Source organism: Mustela putorius, unplaced genomic scaffold, assembly GCF_011764305.1.
Source record: "Mustela putorius furo isolate JIRA1106 unplaced genomic scaffold, ASM1176430v1.1 tig00003834_pilon_pilon_pilon, whole genome shotgun sequence".
In the NCBI taxonomy this organism is placed as follows: domain Eukaryota; kingdom Metazoa; phylum Chordata; class Mammalia; order Carnivora; family Mustelidae; genus Mustela; species Mustela putorius.
Genome location: NW_025421987.1, coordinates 98,940,677 through 98,958,403, shown reverse-complemented (window position 1 = coordinate 98,958,403; position 17,727 = coordinate 98,940,677). Strand labels below are relative to the sequence as shown.

The window sequence follows — 17,727 nt, the reverse complement described above, 5'->3', positions numbered from 1 at the left end:
CCCTGAGGGAGGGAGGGTAGAGGGGAGGGGGAAGGGGAGGTTGGGGCTGACCAGGCTGTGTTTATAGAAGGGAACATTGGTGAGAGGCTCTTGCTTGCTTACTTGGTTTGTTACATCGGTAATGACTTCAGTAGCCTTATAAGGGTGTGTGCAAAAAAAATAAAATAAAATAATAATTCACCCCCCTCTCCTCCCCTGCTCTCCCTCCCTCATTCCCTTTCCAATCTCTCCCTCTTGGCTCAGCAGCCTCTGCTGGAGGATACAAATAATCTGGGGCTGCTGGGCTGGGCCTGCAGGGCCCAAGAGGGAAGTGGAGGGGGTAGATGGCCTGGGGGCCTGGCCGGGCACCTCCTGGGGGCACTCACCGCAGGGGGGCTCTGGTGGGGTTGCTCTGTAACATCAGTGACACCTGGCAACTGCATTCGCCAACCCGGTTCCTGAAGGATTTGAGAGATGGATACATATCAAGAGGCTCTGGGGCCAAGGGCCTTACTCAGCCCAGGGCTTCGAGGAGGGTGGGGCAGGCAGGAACTCAGCCAGAGGCTGGCCGGTTTACTCCAGGAAAGAGGGGGCCATGGGCTTAGCTGTGACCCCAAATACCCACACAAAACCTCGATCTAGGGCAGGCTCTGTCCCGCTTTGGTCACCTTCCTCCCCACCCCAGCTTTTGTATAAAAAGGGGAAAAAAAGCCTTCTGGACAACAGCTTAGACGGACATGCAGAAGTAGGAATACTTTTCTCTAAGTATATTACAAAAATAATCCAATCACTCAATTTATTTTTTTTTTTTTAAAGATTCTTTTTTTTTTTTTTTTTTTTAAAGATTTTATTTATTAATTTGACAGAGAGAAATCACAAGTAGACGGAGAGGCAGCCAGAGAGAGAGAGAGAGAGAAGCAGGCTCTCCGCTGAGCAGAGAGCCCGATGCGGGACTCGATCCCAGGACTCTGAGATCATGACCCGAGCCGAAGGCAGCGGCCCAACCCACTGAGCCACCCAGGCGCCCCCAATCACTCAATTTAAATACAATCACTCAACACTGAAGTCTACACCTGCCAGGGTGTGATGGGGCTGCTGGTCTAGTCCCTGTAGCTCCGTGTGGTGACCTGAGTCTGACTCCACGCTCCCTCTGTACAGAGGTGGTTCTGTCCTCTCTGCACAGGGTCTCCCCCGCCAACTGGTCCTTCCCCTGCTCAAGAAGTGAAAACACTCTTCCATCCCTCCCCATCAGCTAAAAACCAAACAGGTGTCTTCCTGCAGGAGTGACCCTTTCTCTCCTTCCTTCAGATGGGGAGGGCTCTGGAGTCTTCAACCCACTGTTAAAAGTTAGTGTCCCTGTGGTGTGTGGCTAACCGAAGCTCCTCTGCCCCTGCTCAGGGAGTACTAAGGCCTGCTTGCGCAGCCCTCCCACCCTGCATGGCTGCCATCTGCTGGCGGTTCTGAGCTCTGACCAGCCAAGGTTGTCCAGGCAGGGGGAAAGTCAGGGGTGGGGTGGGTAGGACCGAGAGCCAGAGGCGACTCTTCATGGTGAGAACCTCCCATTAGAGACAGGGCCCTCCACCGTTCGTTTTTGTGCCTACAATGCACCAGTGAGGTATGGAGCACCATTCTGTCCATTTGAAAGGTTCAGGAAGGAGACTCGGGAGTTTCTCTGAGGCTGTGCTGGGCATCGCAGGCTCTCCTACTCATTCCCCACTGTGTAACCATCTTACTGGCACTGCGGGGCCCAGCACGTGCCTCAGATCCTACCACAGACGAGCCAAGTTCTGCAACAGGTGCCTTACATAATCCGTCTCATTGCATCTCATGACATCTCTGGAAAGCCAGCACTGGTTTTATAAGGAAAACAAGGCTTCTAAAGGTTAAGTCATTGGCCTCAGTTCACAAAGCCAACCAGCAGGAAAAGGGATGGACACCCAGGTCTCCCTGAATCCCGGAGCTGTAACCTTCCCCCCTCTGCCCTGCAGGGCTCATCAGTACCAGTCTCCTGTGGGGTGTGTAATATGCGTGCGTGCGTGCGTGTGTGCGCATGCGCATGCCTCTGTGTGGACGCGGCCATCAACAGCACACATGGATATGTGCAGATACGGGGCCTTACCTGCTCGCCAACTGCACCTGCAGGGACGCATCTGGAAACATGTGCACAGGCTCTGTCATCCCTCCACGGATGGCCCCCCAAGCATGTGTTTACACAGTCCTGGCTGATATATGTGGCTCTCTACCTTGCCTGGCCTCCCTCCCTGTGGAGGGCGAGGTCTAGATCACCCACTGCCACACCACAGCATAGCAGACGACTTGCAGGAGACCTGGGGTGGGGGGGTTGCCGCTCATTCCCAAGCAGGGAGACCCATTTGAAACAAGGAGAGGTTGATCTGTGCTGTCCTCCAACCCTCCTCTCATCTATTGGGGTCCCCTCCTGGCCACCTTTGTCAAAGCTCAGGCTCTCAGGGGCATCGATTCAAGGTTTAGGGAGCCTCAAGGTCTGGACAGTTGAAAGGGGCCCTTGGCTGTTCTTTTGCTCAGCAAACAGAAGTCAGGTGCCTCCTTGGTTCCAGGCCCTGGGAAGGCTAAGAGGCCCTCAGGACATCCTGAGCACCTGGCACAGAAGGCTCACAGAAGGGCTTTGGGTCAACTTGTAGAATAAACACAGGAGGTCATTTGTGGGTGAGGCCAAGCTCCCTGGCACCCCACTTCTGCCAGGCCACTGGCCAGTATGAGGCCATTCATTCCCTGCTTTTCTTTCAAACACAGGGTGTGGGGCCCACGACTGGTGAGAAGCAGAAGGCCAGGAGGCCAACGGCCGCGTTTTCCCCACTTGTGCTCTCCAACATTGCCCCAGCTGAGTTTCCTCCTGCCACAGGTACGACGCAGCTGGATGCAAAAATCAGGAGCAGACACCAACCAGAAGGCCATGCTTTACCCCAGCCGAACCTACCAGAGGCTTTAAATGGTGGGGCAGCCTGTCCCCTGAGCTGGAGTGAGCTCTAGCTCCCCATGGGGAAGGAGGAGAGAGCTTCTGTTGCTGTCCACCGCCTGCCCTTAAGGAGGGAGCACAGGTGGCTTGCTGTTTGACCCATCTCCAAGCCTGGGGAAGTCTGAGAGGCAGACAGAGATGAAGAACTTGGGATACCATGGCTGGCCCACTAAGGTAGGGTCACCATTTCTGCAGCCATAAACTTAAATCTCTGTTGGACAAATCATGGGTTCAAACAAGGTCTACCCAGGTCAGAAAGGCCTTTGACCTGGGACCTACATACCAGATAATCTAGCCAGCCAAACAGCCTTTTGAGACCATCTTTGGGATCTGTATCAACATATTCAGTTACCAAGTAAGGCCCAGGGCTGAGGATGCGGCCCCATACCCAGCCCAGGTGCTACCAAAGAGAATATATGGGGCCAAGACCCCAGAGGCTGCGCCTTTTACAAAGTAACGAAACCCTTTCTACTCCTGCCTCCCAAATCCTGAATGAGAAGCCCACTCTTTTGTTACAAAGCCTTGGACCCTGTCCCACTCTGAATCACCCTCCCCTGGAATGGGTTTTACATGTAAAATTAAAGAACTAATTTCCTGGCAAGTCTCAATCTTTAAAATATTTCAGCTGGAATTTGGAACTGACTTTTTGACATTTCCTCTTTTAGTTCAGGAGACAAGCGTTAAGGCAGGGGAGGCAGAAGCCATCCAGCCACAGCTGTAGCAGGGACAGATAGGACCCCCCCCCAACCCCGTTTTCCTCCCAGCTATCTGGTCTCCCTCCTTGAAAGGCATTCTGTCCTGGGTCTAGGGCTGATTTCTGTCAGGATGAGAAAAGCTGGAGGGGAATGGGCCTCCTGGAAGACCTGGCACATATTCTGCAGGAGAACTTTTCCCTGACTTGCTCCTCAGCTGAGGACAGAGCCAAGGCCACAGCAACAGCAACCCCAAGGAACGAAGAGGCTGGACGTTGGGGAGAGGAGAGGGGCAAGGACCGAGTGAATGGAGACTCCAGGGCAACCTCCTGGGTTCCCCAAGTTCCCATGCACTTGGGAGAAAAAAGGAAAGGGAGAGAATCTGATTAAAACAGATGAGGGTTCCAGTCTGGGCTCTGTGACTTGCTTTTGGGCGGCCACGAGCAAATCCATGACCCTGAGACCTTGCTTCCCCCCATCATTAAACGATGAGTCGGCTAGATAACTTCTGAAGTCTCTTCCAGCTGGGACAGCGTAAGTTTTATGACTGTCCCCAGCTGGGCCCAGACAGTCTGCCTGCCGACCTCCCAGTGCAGCCCTCCATTCAGGCCTGGCAGACTTCCCACAGCCCTTGCTTTGCTCTTCCCTACCCTTTCAGCTCAGAGCTTCAACGTGCCCTCGACAGCCAAGCCTTTACTCATTTGCTGAACCTCTGCCTATTGTCCTCAAAATCACACAAGGAGCTTCTCTCTTCTAGGATGTTTGGCTTAAGTAATGTGAATATTGTCCCGTAGCACGACTCCTTCTATGCAGACTAGCTCCAGACTCATGTGTCGCCCGTTTCTACCATTAGTACTGGCCTAGGGGAGGAAGAGTGTGTCTCTTCTCTATTCTGAAGGCAGATGTGCCTTCCCAATACTAACTGGTTTGGGTGTAAGGCAAAGGCTGCTGGTGTGTTCTGTCCTGTCCTGCAGGATGACCAGCCAGTCCACAAACCATCTCCACAGCAGACAACATACACGGCATTAGCTCAGTTGAGATTTGCCAAACCTTACCCGGCTAGGCAGAACTTCCTGGTACATCTAAAGAAATGATAAATGACAACTTTTTTTTTTTTTTATAAATCCACTAAATATTTGAGTATTTTGTTATGCATCAAAAGCTAACTGGTAACAAGCATAAAGCGCACACCCAGAAAGAACTCAAGTGGTGGGCCACACCCTGGGTTTTGTCATGATTATGGGAACAGGGCTCAATCATGGCAGTAGCTTTTACATGGCATGTAGCTCAGAGCCTCGAACACAATGTGCTGAGTACAGGGAAATGATTTATCCAGGGGAGCAAGCCCCTTGCAAAGAGGGTTGCACCTAAGCCAGGGCAGCTCCAGACAGATGTGTCATGGGGCACCACATCCTCTTTGCAGGGTCAAGGTCAGACGAGCACTCCTCAGTGCTTACAGCAACCCGAAGGGCTGGCGCTCTGTCTCTGTCAACCCAGGGCTGGCATGGGATTTTAAGAGTTAGAGCATTTTCAAGGTAGAAGAACATTTCTGGATCACTTTCATTTAACAAACAGTGAAGGCTGACTCTGGGCAGGCACTGTTCTAGGCACTGGGAACAAAGCAGTGTATCTTCATGGAGCTTACTTTCCCATATAATCTAGAAAACCTTAAACAGGAAGCGGTTGGGGGGAGGAATGGGCATAGTTAACCTCCCTATAGTAGTTTTAAATGTCTACAAATTCTGTGATACTCGCCTCTCCAAGAGATGGCACCTAATACGGCTTAGTGACTTACTTCTAGCAAACAGAATACACAGGAGTAATAATGTGTGACCTCTAAGGGGAAATCACAAAAGACACTGCAGATTGTAGCTTATTCCCTCCCAGGATCACGAGCTCTGTGGAAGCCAGTTGCCATGTCATGAAGTCATTCAAGCAGCTCTATGGAGAGGTCCACATGGCAAGGAGCTCCGGCCTCAAGCCAACAGTCCTATGAGGGAGCCATCTTAGAAGTGGACCCTCCCGCCTCAGTCAAGTGTTCAGAGACTACAGTCCCTACCAACAACTTCCCTGTAAAAATCATTCAACCCACTGAAACTGCGAGACAATAACTGTCATTTTAAGCTGCTTGGTTTTGGGGTAATTTGTTACACAGCAATAGGTAACTAATACACTCCCTCAATCCTACAGCTTTCCCAATTTTAATCCATTCTTCCCTCTTTCATATTCTCCACACACCAGTTGGGAGTTTCATGTTTTATGACTATCCCCAGCTGGGCTCTATATAGACAGTCTACCTGCCAGCAGGAAGACTGTCCATATAGGGGAACAAAAGCCAGGATGGAGTAAGACAGAGGACTCTGGGGAACTGAGCTCAGGATCTCAGTCAACACCTTCGCGTTGAAGCAGGAGAAATGAAAGCTTGTTGGCAGCACTGGGCTTGCCCTTCTTTTCCCTTGAAGCCCAGCCCCACATTACTTTTGGGTTTCCACGGGCTTCCTAACCCCGGGTGGGAACTTTGACAGGAGGGAGGAATGTGGGGGGGTAGTGGGGAGGCAGGACGGACGCGTGGACTCACTTGAGCAGGATTTCATATTGGCCGGCATGCCAAGGTTGCACATTCTTTAGAACCAGTGTGAACACGCCCTCATTCTGTAGCACCTCGAAGTGGCCAGTGTCTTTGGAGAGGGCTTTGCCACCTCGCAGCCAGTGCACAGTAGGGAAGGGGTCCCCAGCGATGGCACAGGAGATGAGGACACTCTGGCCCAGGGAGGCTGTCACTGAGCGAGGCCTGCTGATGAACCAGGGCTGGGTACCATCCTGAGGCTCTGGAAGTCGGCAAAGGGTTGAATTAGAGAGGAGGGCCTTTCAGCAGACAGGGTCCACTGGGCTCTCCCAGCCGGTATGGGTCAAAGACTGCACATTACCCAAATAACAGCTGGTCCAGAGATCACTTTTATTGGATATACAGTTACAGCACATCGTTCTCATGGCAAATCTATCTTGCGTATGTTCTCTGAGGATAACACTGACAAGACGGTATTATATATCTGAAGCCAGGGGAGATAGCCAAACTCACCAGACTAGGGGCAATTGATCTACAATGAGACGTGCATAAATTTTTTCTTTTAAGATTTTATTTACTTATTTGACAGATGGAGATTACAAGTAGGCAGAGAGGCAGATGGGGGGGCGGACTCCCTGCTGAGCAGAGAGCCCGATGCAGGGCTTGATCCTAGGACCCTGAGATCATGACCTGAGCCGAAGGCAGAGGCTTAACCCACTGAGCCACCCAGGTGCCCCAGACGTGCATAATTTTGAGTTGACATTTGCTTTATGTATCCTTTCCTGGTCTCTCTTCTTAAATACAGGTTCTCTAAAGGCAAGGACCCAAAGAGGCCACAGTTCACCTCAAAAGCTATCACTGTGCTAATGTAACATTGTATGTTAATGATATTTCAATAAAGGGGGAAAAAAACTCTCACTCCCTAACTGTTAAGTATATCATAAGATTTCTCTCCTAGCACTCTATGCAGCTCGTCACCAATGACCCAGAGAGGGCAAGGACTTCAGAAGGCTCCAGGACACAGCGGTGCTACTCAACTGGGGCCTGAGATGGAGCTGGGGAGCTGGCCCTGGGGGCTGGAATGGGACCAGAGGAGCACAGGGGCCGTGGGGGAAACCAAGTAAGCTCACATGGTTACCTAACCTCCAGGGTGCTTTTGGATGGCCTGGCCTGCTATGGCAGCACCACCGCTTTCCCACCCCCACCTGCCCCCACCCCCGACAGCCCCGCAGCCTCACCTTGCACCATGAGCACCGCCTGGGTGCGGACCTCTCCGACACTGTTCCAGGCTTCACAGGTATATGTGCCTGTGTCCTCTGGGAACACTTCCTGGATACAGAGGCTGTGCTGAGTGCCTCTCTGCTCAAAGTGGAAGTCTTCTGACTCCTGGATCTCATTCCCATCGTGAAGCCAGATGACCTCAGGGGGTGGGTTCCCTGGAGGGGAGACAGGGCAGGCAGACCCAGCAGGAGGTGGGTTCCCTGGGACACGGAGCAACTTTGCCCTTAATAGTGTGACGCTGTACGAAATACAAATCTCTCTATGCCTCAGTGTCCCCATCCGCAAAACAATCTAACCCTATCTTCTACATAGGTTTGTTGGGAGGATTGAGTAAAAGAATACAGTCCCCCAGAACAGCCCACTAGAATAGCAGAATGGAGGGATGCCTGGGTGGCTCAGTTGGTTAAATGTCCAACTTTTGATTGTTGGGTCGGGTCAGGATCTCAGGGTCGTGAGATCAAGCCCTACATCAGGCTCTATGCTAAGTGCGAGTCTGCTCCCTCGCCCTCTGCTCCACCAACATAAATAAATAAATAAATAAATAAATAAATAAAACCTTTAGCAGATCAGAAGAGCATCTGGCACAAGGAAAGTGTTCAATGCATATTCATGATAATTATTTAACAGCAGATTTGCGGAAACCAGAAAGGACGGGAAGTGAAAAAATATCAAAACTCAAGCTGCTCGGGAATACGGTAACTGGCTCTCTGGGTGTGAAGTGCAAACGCTCCCTGCTCTGCTCCACCCCACACAGCACACACACACACCTCCAGGCAATGCCACAGCGAACTCCTTGTCCCTTCTCTGTCAATTGTCACCAGGAGGAAAAGTCACTTAGCATCTCATTTTGCCACCATACAAAGGTTGCGTCTGAGGGCGGTCATGGGCGCCAGCTCACCCAAGTTTGCAAACACAGCTCAGGGTGGAGAGCGTTTTCAGGTTTTATCTGTCTGCTCTCCTGGGTAGATTCTAGCAGTTTGGGGTGGGGAACATAAAACAATGGCCACCGGAGAGAGCTGCCCCTGCGGTAGCATTGCACTCCGCTTCCTGAGGAGGATGGAGGCTGTGTGGTGTCGGGCTCTCTCTCGAGCACAGAGAGAGTGGGGTCACCTCTGATGGGGTAGCCAGCATGGATAGGGAGCCCAGGAGCAGAGCGCCTCTGCTTTCTGTCAGTTTGAGGAGTATGGACAGGGGAGGCAGCCAGGCCTCAGCCTGGGACTGTCATGGGGGTGCCTCAGGCCTGCAGGTGTGTGTGGGGGTGCATGCGGATCCTGAAAGGGGAAGCCCATTGATTTCCCCACTGCTCATCTTTATTATTTCTGCAGCTCAGGATGAACTAAAGCCCAGGAGAGCGGCCTCCAGACTGATCAGTAGTCAGCAATGAATAGGACACTCTGGATATGCTTGGGCACAAGCTGGTTTAGTAAGTCTGTGCCAGCAGAGTCCCCGGGCTTCTTTTGCTGGCCTCTAGTGGGAACTGAGACAGCTCACACTGAGCTGGTGGTCAACATGCTCTTGTCACCTGGTGGTTTTAGAAGGACCTCTTCTCTATCTTCTCACTTTAAACTTGAGCAGAGCAATAGGGTATCTTCTAAGATCTGGGAAGTTCTTACATCAGCTGGTTTTGGACCAGTGTTCAAAATCTTCCAGCTAAGGTGACCCCATTATGTTTCCCCACTAATCACCACCCCACTAGCTGTGGTCATCTTCCTCTGGACCACCTTGAATTAACCTTGAATCTGGAAAATCCTGCCCAGAGGAAGCAAAAAAGAGGGACCAGCAGGCTCCACTGAGAGTCCTGTGCTGCTGACTTTCTGGTTGGGGGATGATCTGAGCAGAATGTGGGAGAGCAATGTGTACACGGCAACCATACCCGTTTTCACATCAACCCCAAGGAGAGAGATGCAAAGACAGACCTGACACCTGGACTGTCATGGTGACGTGGCTTCCATCCATGACTTTGAGGTCGGAGAGGCCCTGCAGGAATACCGGTGCGACAGGCTTGCTGGGAGCTGTGGGCAGGAGGGACCCGCTCTTCCTGTCACTCTTCTTTTCTGTGCAGCAGACAACAGAGTGGGGGGGGGGGTGAACAGTCATTTATTCATTCGACAAACACGGACCTGATGACTGCCGGGCAATCAACTATGTCGAGGCTCGGGCTTCCACCAGAGAAGGAAGATGCTAACAGGTGGGACATGTGGAGAGGGACTGGAGGTCATAGGAAGGCAGTGAGCCCCTTTCTCTGCTTGGTGTGCCGGTGCCTGTGCCTGGGAACAGGGAGAGGAGGGGCTTCTGCAGGGCCAAGCCTAGCCAAGGCTCTGCTTCCTCTGGAGAGTTTCAAAACCTGCCACCTTAGGAGATTTTTTTTTTAAACTTCACTCACCTTTTTAAATACATGCTACGCTCCCATGGCACCAAATTTTAAAAGTACTAGAGAGCGTGTGTAGTCTCTCTTCCACCCACCCCTGACCTGTGACCATCAGGCTCCTCTCCCCAGAGGCAACCTATTTTCAGTTTCTGGTTCATCTTGCCAGAGATGGTCTACAGATATAATACACACAAGCAAATAGGCATATTCTTCCATTTTCTTCTCTTATAGAAACAATAGTGCACTCTATGCACTGATGGTCATCTTATTTTTTCATTTACCTGCGTATCTTGTTGCCTCTCATAAACCAGAGCGAAGAGCTTCCTTGTCATTTCCTATGGCCATGTGAGACTACACACCCTTCCATAAGATTTTAGTTCCCTCAAGAAAGCCAAAAGATACCACACTCACGAGAGGGACTCAAATTAAAAAGACTGGCCACCCCTAGCCCTGGTGTGGGTGAGGATGTGGAGCGCCAGGACCTCTCCCACGCTGCCCTCCCGCGCACGGGACACACCCTTCTAAAATCAGCATGGCACTTTCTTAAAAAGTTAAACATGCATTTACCATATGATCCAATCCTTCTACCCCTGGGTATCTGCACAGGGGTAGAAGGATTTCTTTGCATGTATCCATACAAAGACTTGTACACAAATGTTCATAGCAGCCTTATTTCTGACGGCCCCAAACTGGAAACAACTTGAGTGGCCATTGACGAGTGAGGAGATTGAGCCATATTTATGCAGTGGGATAGGACTCGGCAATAAAAAGAAACAGACTAACATGAGACACTACAACAGAGAAATCACAAAAATGACCCTGAACAAAAGAAGCCAAAGGAAGAGCACATACTGGATGATTCCATTTATATAAAATTCTACAAAATGCAAAACCTAGGGAGGGCAACCGGGCAAGCAGATCTGCGGTTGCCTGGGGTTTATGGGGAAGGATTGTAAAGGGGCACCAGGAAGCATTTGAGGTTGATGGAAAAGTTCATTTCTTAAAATTGGGTGAAGTTTTCATGGGTGAAGATTTCAAATTAAACACCATGAATATACGCAGTTTGTTGTACATCAACAGGATCTTAGTGAAAACTGGGGAAAGAAAATCTCAGAGGGAAGGTGGAAGTAAACCAGCTAGTCTGAGACAAAAGCTAGAACAATTCTCTGGGTTCAGTGTTGACCCACTCACCTGTTTCAGTTCTCCAGGGAGGTGGGGTTACAAATAGGCTTTCTGTTGTTCTTGGAATGCCCCCCAGGCTGGGCCTGGACCTGCCTTGTGTGAGCCGGAGGGGGGGGAAGGGGCAGCAGAGTGGCTGAGCTAGCATCACCCACGCAGGATGGCCCTGGTGCAGGACGAGCTCGTGGCTAATCAGTCTCTGATCTTGCCCTTTGCCCTGGGAGCCGAGTGGCTTTGACCTTTAATCATTCTGGAGCTTTTTTGTTTTTGTGTTTTGGCAGGGGTAGGGAGGGAGACGGCTTTCCTCTTAATCTCCTCTAACGATATCTCTAACTTAAACTCTAAGTTTTGGGGGAAAGGGACTCTGGTATTTTGGGTTCTTATTAGCAAGGGCCACATAGACCAAATTTCTGGAAAGCCAGCAGCCATGGGGATACATCTCCACTGTGCTTTATACACCTGAGAAAAATCAAACTCCACATTTGCCACTGAGTTTCTGTCTTTTGGCACTAAAAAACAAAACAGGGCCCACTGCAGAGCTCTCCGGGTGCAGCCTCCGGGAGTGAGGATGGGAGATGCTGAGAAGGCTCAGGATGCTGGAGGGAACTGTCCCCAGAGGCAAGTGCATTGTGAAGGGCACGGAGACAGGGTAAACCCAGAGTCCGAGACCAGGGATGTGCACTCAGGTCCTGGTGCTGCCTCCGCCCCAGCCCCCAGCATCCCTGCCTCTGTCAGAGGGACAGCTACACAGACATGCCCTTGACCCGAGGCCCTGGGAGTGGGCTCGGGGAGGCCCAGAACCGGAAGTGCAGACATCTCCTTACTCTGCCTAGGCTGCAGCGGCCAGGAAAGCAGGATGCCTCAGGAGAGTTGAGAAATTTCCTGTCCTGCACGGACTAAGACTTGAGGACAGAATGTTTCTGCTCTTCTAGATCCACCCCCTCCCCCGCCCTGTTCCTGCTCCTCTGTTACCTCAGCCAGTCCCCAGTTTTAGAGGTCCACATAGACGGGCATTCCTATGTTCCTATGTGCTGCAGGAACATCAAACACTCCTTTGAGCTGCTGGCGCACCTCCGTGGCCCCTACCATCTCTCAGATCTGGCCCTGGGCAAGTCACTGCCTCTGTCTTAAACTCAAGGGCCTCACCTGTGTTTAGGGTAATAACAATATAATCTCTGGGCTTTGGGAGCTTTAAAGAGAGAACATGTGAACACACTTTGTGGGTCTACTCAACACCACTGAGACCTTCTGTGTGAAGCTGGCACAGGCACTGACTCAGTCTTACCTGCCTGGGCGGCATTACTGTGGGTTATAAGCTGCAAACAGAGATGGGGCCCTCACCCAAGGACTGCAGACTTGTTTTGTTTTTACATGACCCGAGGTAAATACTGTTAGGAATACAGATGCATAGCTTAAAACTCTCCTGGGATATATGTAAAATAATTTGAGAACAACCCGGTGGCAACCCCTCCAGGAGACAGATGAATGGGAGGACTGCTCCGTGGGTGCCCGGCCTGGGAGACATGGAGTCCCATGGCACCATGGTCCCAGACCTGCCCTGTGTTCCCCACACCCCAGGCCTGGAAGGAGGGTAAAGGGAAATGATTGGAAGCAAGGGGGCAGAATGAATCTGACCTCAGACCTACAGACTGGGTCGCGTGGGATCAGTGTGACAGAGTCCTGGCTAGGGAATGGCTGAGTCATGCCTAGCATTCAACCACCCCAAATTCTTCACCGGGTGAGAAACCAACCAGCCCTCCCACAAACACACTTTGCACTGGGATTACGGAGCCATGAGCCATGAGAAAAGCAGTTTTCTGGAAGTGGCCTGAGATAAGCAGCCCTCACTAGCATCCTGAGACCCTAGTCCCGCTCCTACCACCCACTCTCCTGAGAGGCCATAGCATGCGCAGGTGAAGTGACCTGCATGAGGTCACAGGGCGTCATAGGCAGACCTAGAGCCTTCTGACGGGAAGGCCCAGATGTCCTGGAGACCATCTCTTGCATGGGAACTACGCTTCTCCGGCGGCAAACTCCCGACAAGAGCAGAGATCTTATCTGCTGACCCACAACCTAGACTCTTGTCAGGGGAGGACAGCTAACGCAGAGCAAGGCCTAGCCAGTGGAAAGGGAAAGATGTGTGGACTGCACTGAATTTCAAAGCCGAACAAATTACTGTGTCTCATCTGTAGCCTATGCACTATGGTGTCCGCTCCTGCTCACTCTTGGAGAGACTTGGAGGAAACCAGAAGACAGATGGAAGGTGGTGCTCTGAATTTGGAGCTCTGGCTGTCTGACATGACGCAAGCTTTCCAACCCACAGTCTATCGGGTCTGGATGCTACCATGTTGATAAGTGTAACGTCTATCTACACCATCACTATAATGCATGATAAATACCGGAGGGTTGTTAGATTCAAAGCAGCTACCTATGTAAGGCAGCTAGAACAATGTCTGACACATAAGAAGTATAAAAATTCATGGTTTTTTTTTGCCTTTCCTAACCCAACTGACCTTTTTTGGTTGGGTGCACTCAACGCGGCCGTACCTACGATGAGAGCCATCCTCCAAACCAGGACATTGCTGTTGAACCAGACAACTCTGGAAGGACATAGAGCAGCCGCCAACAAGGGGACATCGTCACAACAATGCCTTGCAGGGTCTGGCACTTTAAGATTCTGAAGGATGCTCTCAGCCCATTCAGCGTTATCCTCAACATCCGCAGAGGTAAGGCAGGTTGTATCTCCACTTCTCTGAGGCTCAGAGAAGGGAGCAGGCCTGTGCTAAGATCCCAGGGCTGATGTGACCTCCAGGGGCTTGGTCTGGACACACTCCTCTGCTGTCCTGAGAACAAAGGGCAGCCACCCAGATTCCCGTGGGAGCTCTCACTCACTGTTTGTCCATGCCCAGACTCGCCAGTGCCCCTAGAAAGCTGCACCTCTGGGCTTCAGCTTTGGAGGTTGTCTGGCATAGTCCTGGTCTGAAGCCGGGGGTGGGGGGCCGAGTCTGAGGCAAGAGGTCCCCAGTGGCCCAGGGAACTACCACTGGGAGCTGCCTTCATCTGGGGAGGCTATGGCACACAGGTGGCAAGGGAGGGGTCCCCAGGACCCAGAGACAGACGTCTCTGCTCAAATGGGGCCAGACTAAATATACCCCAGGTTTCCTCACAGCTGTGCTTCCTGCCACTCTGCCGAGACCAAGCCTGGAGAGAACCTGCTGTCTGGGATCCAGGAAGGGCCAAGCTCCTGTGATGTACCCGCCTAGAAATAAAGATGGAATGTGAACTCACCTGGGGCGCCGGTACGCAGTCCCCTGGCCAGTGACTCCGTAGTCACTCACAGACTCACTCTGTCATTTAACGGAGTAGCTAGCTACTGGGTGCCCTGTTCCACATGGAGAGAAAGGGAACAGACCAAGCCTGCCCTCCAAGGAAAGACAAGACCTGAGATCAAGAATACTTAGAAGCAGTTTGCCGACAACAAGAATGATGCCATATCCAGTAAAGCTGGTGACGGGACTGGAGAAGGGGGAGGAACAGCAGAGAGGGTGGGGCAGAGAGGGGGCAGATGGAGGGAAAAGGAAGGACCCTCCCCAGCCCCCCACTGACCCTCTGATGTCTTTCTCCTTGGCCACTTTTGCTCTGTTTTAAATCATCAGAAACGGTTTCTGAAAACCCCCACATTAACTTCTTGCTCTGGGGAGGCAGAAGCAGCAAACGGAGAACCTGTCAGTGTCCCTGAGACCCAGCGGGGCCGGAGTAGCTGTAGGCCTGATGCGGTGGGCAGCTCTCCACCTGTGAAGTGGAGGTCATTCACAAGGGGACTTGTGATGGGAATGAAATAATTGACAAGTCAGCTTTTCTAAACCATTAGTTGTTTTCTGTCAAAACAACGTTCCTCATTAAAAACACTGATGGTTTAGAACAGTCACATGAACTGGTATTAACTCAGTATTTCATTTCTGAAAAGCTCTTAATTAGAGAAAGAGTTAAATACCCACCCAACAGGTACACTTTGTTACCATTCTCATAGGCTCCTATGCAATAACTTTTATAAGCTATTTCTCAAAGCTGGAGATATGAACGAAGGCTTTAGCTTCTCTCGGGCTTGAAATTAAGAGGCATCTACAGTCTCTGTCCCAGGGGCTGGCCGTGATCTCAGCCGTCCTTCGACACTACAGTGACCCTCCCTTTGGGTGCTTCCTTCCCCTTCCACGGGTTTAGCAGGAAAAACACTTCGGGGTTTCTCCTTAGAAGCATTCTCGCCACCTGTCTCCTTTTATCAGCCACCCTGATCGGATCTGAGCTTTCATTAAATACACATGTTTACACTTTGAGTAGCTTGCCTTGAAAATGGCCCTCTGCAGGCTTCCAGCTCATTCAAAACTTATTTCAGATTAGAACAAGAAATTGTGGGAAAGAGCTTAAACAGATGACACAGACACATAAACAGAGGGTGTTGGTGGGAAACATCCTACCATCCAGGAGCCCCCCCTGCTCCCAGGACTCTCCCCTATAGAAGGACCCCTGCCTATTGTCATCAGGGCCATTTACTAAGTCCCACTCTTAGAGCCTCAGACCCTGTCCTGTAGCAGCTTGCCTGCATCCCTGGATTCACCAAATGAAAATGATTGTGGAAGGCTCTCCCCTACTTCCTAACACCCTCCCTCCTTAAGCCTCTCATGGACAGACGCAGACCTCTTGCAAAGGCACAGCTGGAAACCACTGCTGAGCTTTTTTGCTTAGTCATTACAATGCAAAATACCATTCCAACAGCCAACCTGGTTCACTCCAAGCCCTCTTAGGGTATGGAAATTCAGTAAATCACCATCTGAAGGGGAGCTCTGGAAGCACAGTCCTCCCTTCTTTATTTGTGCTCAAAATCCAGCACGGTCCAGGGATCAGAGACTAGCCTCCTTTCCCTACATGCCATGACGTTGACCATTGACTCTAGAGGACTCGTCAAAGGAAGCTTACCTTCACCCAGCCCCTTGCTATGAGCAGGGCATTTATGCAAGGTGTAAATCCCTAGTACTCAACTTCTCTTCCAACAAAAGTCTCTCCTAACCAAATAAACCTACTTGGTGATTCGGCAAAACTTCTACTTCTATATCATAAAAAGAGCTTTGGTCTGTTGGCTTTTCTCCCCTCCCACTGACTTCTCTAGAACCTGAGAAGCAAACGGGAATAGAAGTGTGCGAAGAGAGAACAAAAAGAAACAATGACGTAGGACAGTCCCCAAAAGATCTCTGACCAGTAATGGCAGGGGTGCTGGACGGGAAGCAGGAATCACTGCCACCACAGCCTTCTGAGTGACTCAGAAGTTACAGTCAAATGCTCAACATAAAAGTACAGCAGCCAAAGCCCCCAGCGCTCCTTCCTAAGGAGGGCCTGGAAACCACCATCATATACCATCATACAGTCATAGCGTGGATCACATTTTGCTTTTAGGGACACAAAGCTGTTATTCTGGATGGTGTTCTTGACCAAGGCCTCCAAGCAAGCAAAGGACAGATTCGGCCAACAGGGGGCTGGACAACTAGATAGTTCTGCATCTCTTATTGTCCAATTAGTAAACCGAGGCTTCAGTTCTGTGATATGGACACGCATACACTCAGAAATCTTCCTGTGATGCAGGACCCCATTTCTGCTGTATTCAAACTACATTAAATGAAAACATTGGTTATAAAATAATTTAACATTTATCTGCTTGCCTTTCTAGAATTTAAAAGATTTCTGGGACAGATGTGTGTGGACAGGCTAAGGGTCTTCGAAGACAGACCAAAAAAAAATTAAAACCAAAGTTTATCCTCCTTCAGTACATTTCTCTTTAGCTTAATGTAAGTATCAGAAATGTTTCCAGTGCTTGAGAGTTTATGGAGGGGAGACACCACTGGACAGATTACATAGTATCTGAAATTCCCGAGCTTCGTTTGGGAGAGAGGTGGGCATGGGAGGCTGTCAGGGCTCCGTGCTGCCCCACTCAGCACCTGTTAATAACCTGAGAGTGAACTGGGCTTCTACTGATGCTCTAAGTTTCATCTTTTTACTCTAGATAGCAGTTTCTTTAAAACCTTCCCCACATTTTATGTCCTTAGGTGCCTTTAAGAGGCCCAGCAAGCCCTCAGTTAAATAAACACCATTAAGCTGAAACACTAAAGTCAAAATGGGCACAGTTAGCAAGTTAGTAAATCTAGTCACTTAAGAATTTTAGCCTTGACAAAGATACTCCAGGGGGAGATAAATTAAAGTATTCTAGCCTGAGGAAGTCTCCCCCTGATCCCAATGACTCAGTCCAAATACGCTGAAATATTTACTCCCTTCTCGGATCTTCCTAGGCTCTGTAGGAATTTAGATTAATCATCCTTTAGTGTTCTTCTTAGGTTGGGTTGGTGGGGAAAGGCTTTCATTGCCTGGCTAACTATTGGGGAATTTTTTTTTTTTTTTTTTAAATCCTGGGCTGGAGGGAAGAGAGAAGGAATATTGGTTGAGGGACTCTTGAGAGCTAGCAGGTGGGTTTCTGGCACACTCCAATGAGCACTGAGCCCCCAGGGAAGTCAAGAGGTAAAGTGACATACTTCTAGAGAGGCCGTCTACTGCTGTGTGCTTTCAAGCATTCCCTGAACACCGTCTCACAGAGGCCGCCCCGATTCACAGGCAATAATGACTA

The 17,727-nt window shown here is 50.6% G+C and overlaps 1 protein-coding gene across 3 annotated transcripts in view; it reads right to left on the bottom strand.

The window, feature by feature from the left end:
* The window catches only part of MYLK (myosin light chain kinase), a 180,551-nt gene that overhangs the window by 82,461 nt on the left and 80,363 nt on the right, over positions 1 to 17,727 (bottom strand). For all 3 annotated transcript variants that reach the window (XM_004745429.3, XM_045088817.1, XM_004745432.3), the window contains exons 12-15: positions 9,430 to 9,567; positions 7,471 to 7,668; positions 6,245 to 6,494; positions 366 to 437 (exon numbers count right to left, since the gene is read on the bottom strand). In XM_004745429.3, the coding sequence (XP_004745486.2) occupies positions 366 to 437; positions 6,245 to 6,494; positions 7,471 to 7,668; positions 9,430 to 9,567 (658 nt within the window). The remainder of the gene's footprint in view (positions 1 to 365; positions 438 to 6,244; positions 6,495 to 7,470; positions 7,669 to 9,429; positions 9,568 to 17,727) is intronic.